The sequence below is a fragment of the Lagopus muta genome, chromosome 15 (genome assembly GCF_023343835.1).
Source record: "Lagopus muta isolate bLagMut1 chromosome 15, bLagMut1 primary, whole genome shotgun sequence".
NCBI lineage: Eukaryota > Metazoa > Chordata > Aves > Galliformes > Phasianidae > Lagopus > Lagopus muta.
Window position 1 is genome coordinate 1,752,206 of NC_064447.1, and position 10,649 is coordinate 1,762,854.

The window sequence follows — 10,649 nt, forward strand, 5'->3', positions numbered from 1 at the left end:
TTTTTTGTTGTTGTTTTGTTTCGTTTTTTAGAAAAGGAGAAAAAAAAAAAAAAAAAACAGTGAAAAAGATCGCCTTCCCTTTTATGAGCAGTTCTCAATTTTGGCCAGGAATTGCTGCGCCCACCACTCCTCCAGGTCAATGGGAACAAAGTCTGAAAGAGAGGGGAGGGAGAGAAGGGAGAGCAGCTGGAGAGGAGCACAGCGTGTTCCCACCAGCACCGTCCATTTACCACCGGGAAAAAAAACCCCTCTGACCCCCATCCTCCCCAGCTCCCTGCCCCAGGGAATGGCTTATGGGCGTTTGCTCTTCTTGGGGACGTTCTCACTGCCCAGCCCAACACCTGGCCCCCTTTACATCCCTGCCATGCCTTCACCCTGTGTGCCCAGGGCAGTGAAGAGCAGAACCCCACAGCAGAACCAGGGGTGTTGATATGACCCCACAGCCAGACCCCACCGCACAGTGCTGGGCCAACCCACCCAGCCCAGGAGCACTGACACCCCATGTCCCACCCGCCTGGGCTCTCCAGCACAGCCCGTGGGACCCCCTCCCAATACAGCATCCCACCCCCAGCTGGAGACAGCCCTGCCACGGGCTCCCCCAGCTCCTGCTCCCCCCCCCACACTCCCCACTCACTTTTCAGCCGGGGGTTCGGGGTTTTCTCTACGTACTGCACAGGCCCACGGGCGCTCTCCCCCCTCTGCCCCCCGTCCAGTTGCTGCTCCACCTCCTGCCAGGCTGTGGATGGAGGGCTGTGGATGAACCCCAGGGCAGGCAGCACCCTGCAGCCCCCTCCCCCCCCACCTTCCTGAGCCCCTCACACCTTCGTAGATGAAGCGGACGTTCTCCTCGTGTGCAGCTGTGTAGCTCTCCTCAGGCACAGAGGTGTGTGGCAGCAGAACCTGCGGCCGTTTGCCGTTCACTCTGTTGAAGATGAGCTTCTGGACTGGGCTGGGGAAAGCGGGGATTAAGGGAAGAAGGGCAACTTGGGGGCACGCAAGGAGCATCGCATCCCTGCCATCCTGTGTGCGCCACACAGCCCTTCTGTGCCACCAGCCTGGCACTGCCCTATCATAGCCACCCCACTCCAGCAGAGGGGAAGGATGGACCAGTGGACACAGCTGTCTGCCAGGTTGCCCCCAAGGAGGCCACCACACTGGGCAGTCCCCAGCCCCTACAGCCAAGCAAAGACAGGTACTTTCCAGACTCCAGCTCTGCTCTGGATGGAGGCAGCAGGAAGACAGCCCAGAAATAACGGGGAAAAAAGCAGATCAGGGTGCACAGTGCTCTGCCCTCCCCACCTCGCCCTGTGGGCTGCCCAGCTGGGGACACAGCAGCTGTCACAGGTGCTACATGGGAACCCCACAGCTGCTGCTGCTCTGCACAGCTCTGAGCCAGTGTGCTGCAGGTGCACAGCTCTGCCCAACATGAGGGAAACTGAGGCACGGGGGTGGGACACGGGCCGGGTGCACAAGCAGTGCCTGAGCTGTGGGGTAACACGAAAGCAATGCAACGGAAGCAACAGAGGACAGCTGTGCACCAGGGGAGCAGCTCAGGGGCTGCCTCATCCCAACACCCCTCCAGGAAAGCTGCTGCCCAAAAGGCACGCGGAGCAGCAGGACGAGGTGAAACCATCGGCATGGAACAGGATCCATGTGAAGGGTCAGCATAGAGCCTCGGGCACAGCTGTGGGGCAGGAGGAGTCCGGGAGTCACACCACTCACGGGACAAAGTCTGAGAGGCCCCAGGAGCACAGGGGGGAGGTGTGGGGGGCCAGGAGATGACCCCCGAGCCCCCAGCCCCACGCTGCCACCACAGCTGCCCTGAGGGGGGGGATGCTCCAGCTGATGTGCGAGGTGTGGGGCGGGGGAGGCATTTCTTGGTTGTTCCCTGAAGGCAGAGGAAAGGGGTCAAAGCTGCCCCTTGTCCACAGACTTTTGGGATCGGGGACAGGGAGTATCGCAGCACAGGGACACGGCCCCCTCCCCCCGCCTCGGGGACCCCCGGACTTCTTCCCTTTTGGCCCTTCGGACTGTGCATGGGGGTGGGGGGGGAAGGGAGATACAGCGCCGAGCAGAGGGGCTCCGGGCACAGCGCAGCGATACGGGCTGACACGGAGAGAACCCCGCGATGCGGCCCCACCGCCGCCCCTGAACTTTTGCGGCGGTTGCACAACTCCAAGGGTGGGGGCGGGGGGGGAGGGGGTGCGGCCCGCGGGGAGCGCACGGGCACACGGACACATGGACGTACGGACACACGGGGCTCCGCGCAGCCCTCGGGGCCCTGCAGGGCGCACAGCTGCGCTGCGGAACTGCGCCCGCGGGGCTCCGCACGGGGCCTGGACGGGGGGGGGGTTGAGGGGGAGCACAGCAATACGGCCACCCCCCCCCGGACCCCTCGGCGGACTCAGAGCGGTGGTTGCGGTGCCAGTCCCCTCCCCGGGGCCCTGCTCGGAGCCGCGCGGCCGCGGTCACCTTTCCCCAAGGTCACGGCGCGGCGCGGGGCTCACCTGGCGGGGGGCCAGGCTCCGGGCTGCAGCCGGCCCCGCGGCTCGCCCACCTTGCTCTCCACCGGCTGCTGCGTAGGACCTGCAGGGGGGGTTGAGGGGGGGTTACAGGAGTCAGGGCCGGGAGGAGCGGAGCGTGCGCCCCGCGGTGCTGCTCCCCCCCCCCCCCCCGACCCCCCTCCTCCCACCCGACACTCGGTACCTGTGCGGCGCTGCGTGGCCAGCTTGCTGGGGCCGCGCGTCAGCGTGTACATCGTGCGGCCCCTCCGGCACCGCACGGCACGGCCCCGCCGCTCCCGCCGGCCGAGTGCACCCCGCGCCCCGTGCCGGGCCTTTAACGGGCCGGGCCGGGCCCGCGGCACGCCCCCGGCCTTAAAGGGACCGCGCCGCTCTCGTGGGGGAGAACGCGTGGAGGGGGAGAGAAGCGTGAGGATCGTTAACGCGTGGGATGCGGGGCTGTGGGGTTTGCGGGGCAGCCCTCTGCCCCTCGTGGGACGCGGTGTCACATGGGGTGTGTAGGACGTAATGCGGGACAGAGGGCGCGCGGCCATGGTGACACGTGGGGCGATGTGTAGGACGGAGGAGGGCGCAGAAACGGGCTTGTGACAGGCGGGAGCTTTGCTCGAGATGAGCACGCAGGAGCCGGGTGACACGCAGAGGGCACACGAGGGACGCACAGCGCCGTGCCGGGGGGCACGGCTGGAGGTGCCGGTGCACGGCAAAGCCGGGGAGCTACACCGCGTGTTGCGGAGCTGCGGCGGTGCCAGCATCCCTCATTCCGCTTCGGGGGACGCTCAAGGAGGCCTTCCGTTCGGGAAAGGACCGTAGCGGTTCCCGAGCGGCGGTGGCGGCGGCAACGCGCCCCGAACAGTACCGGGCGGCCCCGCGCGTTGTGACCTTCGGACGGGGCGGTGCGCGGAGGTCCGCACGTGGCCGGGAATGCGGCGCCTGACGGGCATTGCCGGCGGATCCGCGCACAGCCCCGCTCCTCCGGCTGCGGTGGGGCCGAGCTTCAGTGTGACCGTGACCCTGCAGCCGTCGCCGCTCAGGTGGCCGTGCCTCAGTTTCCCCACCCGAGATGGTGGCAGGGATGGTACAAAGGGAGCGCAGGGGTGCTCAGCAGCAGCGCCGCTGGTGTAGTGGTATCATGCAAGATTCCCATTCTTGCGACCCGGGTTCGATTCCCGGGCGGCGCACAGGTTTTTTTCTTTTTACTTTTTAAACTATATTTCCTTTCTTTTTTTATTTTTTCTTTTCCTTTTTTAATTTTTCACTTTTTATTTTCCTTTTTTTTTTTTAAATTCATTTTAAAATTTCTATTCTTAAAGCAAATCGCTGCTCTTCGCCCCATTCTGTGCCCTGCGCCGGGCGGCTCTCACGACGAATAGGCGGCACCCCGGTCCTGGCGGGGCTGCGGTAATGCTGCACTGTGCCTCCGCCCCGCTCGCCCGACCACGGGGCAGTGACAGGACGAGGGGGAATGGCTTTAAAGTAAAAGGACAGAGATTCAGATGGGATGTGAGGTGGAAATTTTTTACTCAGAGGGTGGAGAGGTGCCGGCACTGCTGCACAGAGCATCCGTGGAGGGGACATCTGTCACGGATGGGCCATGGGCAGCCTGAGCTGGGGAGGGAACAGTGGCATGGAATCAGATGGGCTGTGAGGGCCCTTCCAACCCAAACCATTCTGGGATTCTGATTCTGGGATTCTGCCCCTTGCTGCAAACCAGACAGCCAAATTACCTGGGTTCTCCACTTAGATACTTTTATTTAAAAAAAAACCAAAAATCCAAATCCACAATATTCCGCTCTCACATAGCACTGCAGCACCCACCGAATGGCAGAGCAGAGGCTGCCCTCTCACTAACAGCACATGTGCAAAGGCAGTGCTGCTCCATGGGATGCACAGTGCAGCCCAGCACCATGCCCTGCTCCCAGCCCAGCACCATGCCCTGCTCCCAGCCCAGCACCATGCCCTGCTCCCAGCCCAGCACCATGCCCTGCTCCCAGCCCTACATCTTGCCCTGCTCCCCTCCCGGCTGCTGCACGATGTGCTCAGGCCCGAGTCGCACCCAGATGTCCATTCCAGGGATTGCAGCACTGAGCTGGAAGGGATCAGTTTCCATTGATGAAACAAAAATAAACGCTGGCTCTTAAGTGGGGAGGAATTCCTCACCAAGAAATATTGCCCTTGGAGCAGCCTGGTGCAGAGGGGCAGAAATAGCTGCCTGTGGTGAGGCACAGCCGTGTCCTTCCTCATCACCACGACAGGAGCCCCACCATAAAAGTCATCCCTGGGCTGGGGCAGAGGTTCAGTGTGCAGGCTGAGGGCCCTCTCCATATCCCCATATTTGGGGCTGAGGATCCTGAAGCCCGCTGGGACAGGGCTGGGGGTGCCCTGTGCAATGCTGAGCTGCCATCCCTCCATGGTGGTGTTGCAAGCACAGCCTTATTATGAGACATCAGAGATCCCACCTGGGAGATGCTGCTGGCAGCTGAGGCTCTGGGTGTGGGAGCATCCCCTGCCTGGGGCTGATGTGGGGCTGTTCCCCAAGCAGGGACTGTGCAATGGAAAAAGGTGGGCACAAGTGGGGAGGGATCAGCATTACGGGGCGTGCCGTGAGCCCTGCATAGGGGCTGCTTTGGCCATGTGCCCCAGGACCAGAAAAGGTGCCGTGGGCTGGGGAGCAGCACTCCTGCATCACCCCCAAAGCACTGTGGAGGAGCAGGGCACAGAGGAGAGGTTCCCCTCAGGGGCTGTGGACCTTGATTGGCCTCTGTGCAACAGGGATGGGGAGAGGGCTGGGGGGCAGCAGGCAGCCATGGCTTGGACTGCAGCTCCGGCTTCATGTCCTGGCAGCTGTAGGCTGTGGAAGGCCACATCTCCCCTCAGAGCTGTGTGGGCTTCAATCGAGGCGGGAGCCTTGAGGGAGGGGGGGTACATGGGGGCCTGTGAGCCTGAGCAGCCTGCCTGGAGCTGCTGGTGGCCCTGTCCGTCCATCCTTCCAACCCCACGTGCACTGCCCATCATCCTACACACACTGCCCACAGCATGCAGTTGAGAAGAGTCCTAAAGTGGAGGATGAGGGCAGCTCTGGGAGACAGGGCAGCACTGGGGAGCCCTGAGGATGAAGCTTCTGCCTGCACATCTGTCCATCCACCCATCCGTCTGTCCATCCATCTATCTGACCAGTCCCCCTCTCCCCCGCAGCAACCCTGCTGGTGGTCTGTGGGACACAGTGCTGCTGCAACAGCTGGTGGAGACCAGAGAGACGGTGGGTGCTGGGCTCCAGGAGGTGCTCCTCGTGCTGGCAATGCTCCCCCACGCCTGCAGGTGCTTTCAGGCTGACACACTGGCCAACACCAAGAGCCTCATCTTCCACAGGCTGTGACACACCACACCTCGTGGTGAGGGGGCACAGCATGTCAGGCCGTGCAGGAAAGGAGCAGTGTCACACGTGCAGTGCTGCACCCACAGCGCCTGGGTGATGGCTTGGAGTCCATCAGAACCAGGTGATGCTGTGGGCTTCAGTGCTGTGGGATGGGTATCACGGGGTGGGGAGGTCTGGGCAGACTCCTCTGCAACCCCACCTGGCTCTTTATTGCTGCTGTCTGGGCTGGGGGTACATGGGGTGGCAGTTACAGGGATGGAGCTGCAGAACGGTGATCGTCGCTCAGTAAAAGCTGTGGGTTCACACGGGTCCCCCTGGGCTCTGCAGCCCGTGTCCACACGGCCCGGCCCTAATCCTGGAAGCGGTTGAGGAGGTCGCAGGTTTTCTTCTCCATCAGCTCGTAGATTTTCTTCACCCTCTTGTCGTTGGCAGCCCGCACGTAGCTGCCGGGATCCAGCGTGGCCATGCCGTCGTGCACGGCGCCCATGATGATGAGCGGCCCGTCCTCGGCCGTCATGTTGGGGCAGGGGCAGCTCCAGTCCATGTCGATCAGCGTCACCTCCAGGTACTTGATATTGAAGAACTTGAGGCCCATCTTCTCGTCCTTGAGGACGTCCTCGAGGGCAAAGCGGGCGATGCCGGAGTCCTGGTCCTCCACGATCTCCATCAGCCGCCCCACGATGGCGAAGTCGCTGCGGCAGAGGCTCAGCACCATCTTGCTCTTCAGGCGGCACGCCTTGCACTGCAGGCTCTTGGGGAAGGGGCACACGTCCTCACACGTCTCCTTGCTGTCGAAGTTGTTGTTGTTGCCCTCGCAGCCGCCGTAGACGAAGGAGTGGCACTGCTTGAGGATGTAGTTGTAAGCCCAGCGCGGCTCCCAGTTCTGGCAGGGTCCCTGCACCATGGGCAGCAGGCAGGTGGGCCGGGCGCTGCCCACGCAGGCGGCGTGGCACTCCTCGTACGTCTCAAAGTGGTTCCTGTTGGCCCCGCAGCCGCCGTAGCGGAAGGTGACGCAGGAGCCCTGCTTGGCATCGAAGTGCCAGCGCACCTCCGCGGCCTCGCAGCGCCGCCGGTCCGGCTCCTTCAGGCACTCGGCGCTGGGGAAGGGCTGGGGGCTGCCGGGCCGCGGGGCCGCCCCGGGTTCACGCTTCAGCACCGACAGCGGGAAGTCGGCGCGCAGCAGCCCCGCGGCGTTGCGGGCCGTGCAGGTGTAGATGCCGGCGTCCTCGTGGCGCGCGTTGTAGATGACCAGCTGCCCGATGTTGGTGACCACCACGTTGCCGTACATCTGGTCCGGCCGCATGATGAAGTTCTCGGCGCGCTCACTCTGCTTCTCCCAGGTGATGTCGGGCCGCGGGCGGCCGCTGACGTCGCAGCGGAAGCTGACGGTGCCACCGGCGCGGACCGACTGGTGGAAGGGGTTGCTGTACAGCGCGGGAGGAACCGGCGGCTCCGGGCCCGCTCCTGGTGTGGGCCGGGCCGTGGTCTCGCGTGGCACAGGGCTGGTGTCGGGCCAGGTGAAGATGTGCTTGCATGGCACAGTGGTGAGGCGTGTGCCACGCAGGCAGGCCTCGGCATCCATGTAGCACTTGTTGTAGTAGGTGAGGCCGTCGGAGGCACAGGTGAAGTTGGGCTCCTTCTCGCAGCGGTCCTTGCACTTGCAGACCGGCTGCCCGTCCCAGATGTCGCAGTCGGAGCCCTGCTGGGCGCACACGAAGCTCTCGCAGGACGGCCCGCGGCCCAGCTCCAGTGCCAGCAGGCTGCCATCAGCAAAGCGCGCGGCCACGCAGCTGCGCAGCCCGCACACGTTGGTGCAGCACTTCTCAAAGCCCTCGCAGTCCTGGCCAGGAGGGGACGGCGGTCAGCACCCCAACACCAACCCTCATGCTAACCCCGGTGCCGATCCCAACACCAACCCTAACCCTGACCTGGATGCTCCCAGCCACACGGAGCTCCCTCCCAGCCCCCCACCACCATTTCCAGGCCGACTCAGCGCTCAGCTCCACCTCAGCCCTGCTGACGGGTGGGAGTGAAGAGCAGCAGTGATGGCCCCCACGGCACAGTGGTACAGGGCTTTGGGCTTCCACAGGCGCCCAGCCTGGATGTGGGCCATTCCTGCTGTTGTGGCTGTGCTGCGCTGTGGCCCGGGGGCTGCGGGCTCCAACAGGCTGAGGTCAGGCAGAACTCATTACAGCAATGAGCTGCAGAGGAGTTGCTCCCTGAAGATGGGCAGCATCATGCTCCTGCCCAGGGAAAACTGAGTGGCCAGGGGGAGCAGCCCCAGCATGCCAGCATCCCTCAGTAACTGGGTGGGAGCATACTGGGGGTGTGTGATGGGGGTGTTCCAGCCAGGGCTGATGCCACAGGGCCGTAAGCTGAACCTGTGCCTGCAGAGGTGCTTGAAGCACTTGGGGCACTGCACACTCCTGGGGTGAGGCTGCAGAGAGGCTGAGTTTGCTGGGCACTGCAGCCACTGCCAGTAGGACCCCCATTCCAACGCAGCCCAGAGCATCCCTCTGCTCACCACCCTCTCCACCCCCCCCACGGGTGCAGCACCCAAACCCATCCCAGCCATGCCCCTGACTCCCCATAGCTCCCAGCGCTCACCTGGTCTGCCTGGCACTCCCTCTCGCAGGTGCTCTGAGCGTCCACCCACAGGTTGGGGTTCAGCTGGTTGGGGCACACCCCCAGGTGCCGCATCCTGGCCTGCTGTAGGCTCAGCCCGGCGGCGGCCGCCAGCAAGGGCAGCAGCAGGAGCAGAGCCGAGCGCATGGGCTCAGCCCCACCGAGCTGCTGCCCGCCAGGACGTGACCGCGGTCCTGGGCGGTCGAAACTCCTGCGAGGCATCTGTGTGCCCCCCCCCCCCCCCCCCGCCTCGCCACCAGGCTCGGGGCTGATCACATTGGACGGAGGGAAGGAGACGGAAAGGAAAGTCGGGAGACGGAAAGGAGGAGGACGAGGTGATGTCCAGACCGCTGCGGTTCAGCACGCCGGGTGCACGCTGTCTATCCGGAGATGCCGCCCCGCACCTCGGTCCATCGCTGAGCTCTCAGGGCACCGGGCACGGCGTCGTGTCGCAGCGGCGGCTCCCGGCAGCGCCTCGGCCGCTGCGATGTCCCCGTGCCGGGGGGGCTCAGCGCATCCCTGGCACCCGCAGCCGGGCAGCGCTCGCCGTGCAGTGGCAGCGGGTCCGGGCGCTGCGTGCGTGTGGGGCAGGGTTGGAAGGGGAGGACGGGAAGGTTGTAATCTGAATCCCCTCCCTTCTCACTGATGTTTCTGGGTGTTTGGAATGGAAAAGGCGCTGACCTCAGCCTCTAACCCCGTCTGAGCCGATCGGCTGGACAAACACAGGGGGGAGATCAAAGGCAGAATGCGGAAAGTCTCCAAAGGGAGAGAGTGAAAGGAGGGGAAAAAAATGCCCGGCCCATGGAGCCGAATTCCTGCAGGATGAGAAAACAGCCAGAGCCTGTTGCCCGCCCCGGGCCTGCGGGTGGGAGGCAGCCGCAGCCCCCGGCCCCGCAGCATCTCCAGCTGCAGCGCGGGGCGTCGCGGCCGCGCCGTGGGGCCACGACCCCCATCTCAGGCCCACGTTCCCTCAGCTCCTGCCGGCCGTCCAGGGCCCCACGAGCGCCCAGGTTTGTAGCCAGCCCCCGTCCCCGCTCCAGCAAGCAAATGCCGATGATTTACAGCCCGGCTTTGAGACCTGCCGTGCACCCCGAGCGGGGGAGCGCCTGAAGGCAGCGCCTGGCCGTGCCAGACCGCGGCTGGACACTGCAACCCCACCTCCGCTCGTAGAGCACCTCCGAAGCCGGCCCTAAGCTGGCAGGAGCCGGCCCCGCTCCCAGCCAGACTGCCCTAATCCCCGCTGGAGACGGACCTGGGTGCGGGGGGGGGGGGAGCGTTAACTCCTGCAGCGCTGCTGACCGCGGCCCCGCGCCTTTGTCCCAGCGCAGCCCGGAGCCCCAGGAGCACCGAAGCCCGCACAGCCCCGCACAACCCGGCCGCGCTCCCTCCCCTGGGTTCCCGTCCGTCTGAGCCGTGCCAGGAGCCGCTGCGCGGGCAGGGAGCAGAGCGGGGCCGGCACGAGGAGGAGCCGCAGCCCCCCGGCGGGTACACGGCGCTGCGGAGGGTCGGGATGCGGCCGGGGGAGATAAAGCGTAGTGCTGAGCCGGCCCTGAGCACGCGGGAGAGGTTACGCTGCCCTGGGACGGCGGCGGGCAGGATGGGATTTTGCAAACAGGGACTCGGTTGCGTCAGAGCAGCCCAACCTGAGAGGTGGCACCGCGGCCTGCAGCTCAGCCCCATGCGCACAGCCCTGTGCGTGGAGAACCCCCCCGTGCCGCCCCCAAAGCACGCGCTGCAGAGTGCGCTGCAGAGTTCCCCGTCGTACATCCAGCTCTGCACCCATCCTCCGGGGCACCGGCACAGCCCCCCTCCGCCCTTAGGGCAGAAGCAGCGATCCTCCCCCCTGTGATAAACCTTTTCCACTTGAAGGCGCTGTCACAGCTTCTGCCTTTCCAGCACCCCCCGTTCTGCGCACTAAGGTGCAGTAAGGATGGCTCCCACCATCATTTCCCCCACCTGAAGCCAACACAGCCGCTTCCAAGTGGGGCAATGAGAAGGAGGAGCATGGAGAACAAAAAGCTCTCCGTGCCTCTTCCCCAGGCAGGCTTTTACCTTAGCTCAGGGCTTTCCAGGCTGCAGCCGCTATCTGATTTCCCCCCGGCTCCCTCCCAGACTCAGCAATATTACAC

General features: G+C 64.7%; 2 protein-coding genes and 1 non-coding gene across 3 annotated transcripts; 1 reads left to right on the forward strand and 2 right to left on the reverse strand.

Moving 5' to 3' along the window:
- Positions 1 to 39: 39 nt before the first annotated feature.
- On the reverse strand, positions 40 to 2,854 carry MCRIP2 (MAPK regulated corepressor interacting protein 2). Its single transcript, XM_048961659.1, has 5 exons — positions 2,707 to 2,854; positions 2,508 to 2,586; positions 822 to 949; positions 635 to 736; positions 40 to 152 (listed from the first exon to the last, which is right to left on the reverse strand). Exons 1-5 carry the CDS (start codon positions 2,756 to 2,758, stop codon positions 82 to 84), a joined length of 432 nt encoding a protein of 143 aa, XP_048817616.1. The 5' UTR covers positions 2,759 to 2,854; the 3' UTR covers positions 40 to 81.
- A 775-nt stretch (positions 2,855 to 3,629) lies between these two features.
- On the forward strand, positions 3,630 to 3,700 carry TRNAG-CCC (transfer RNA glycine (anticodon CCC)). The gene has a single exon. It is a non-coding gene; the product is annotated as a tRNA-Gly (tRNA).
- A 2,062-nt stretch (positions 3,701 to 5,762) lies between these two features.
- On the reverse strand, positions 5,763 to 9,206 carry WFIKKN1 (WAP, follistatin/kazal, immunoglobulin, kunitz and netrin domain containing 1). Its single transcript, XM_048961627.1, has 2 exons — positions 8,503 to 9,206; positions 5,763 to 7,735 (listed from the first exon to the last, which is right to left on the reverse strand). The coding sequence occupies exons 1-2, from the start codon at positions 8,740 to 8,742 to the stop codon at positions 6,245 to 6,247; spliced, it is 1,731 nt and encodes a 576-aa protein (XP_048817584.1). The 5' UTR covers positions 8,743 to 9,206; the 3' UTR covers positions 5,763 to 6,244.
- Positions 9,207 to 10,649: the final 1,443 nt, after the last annotated feature.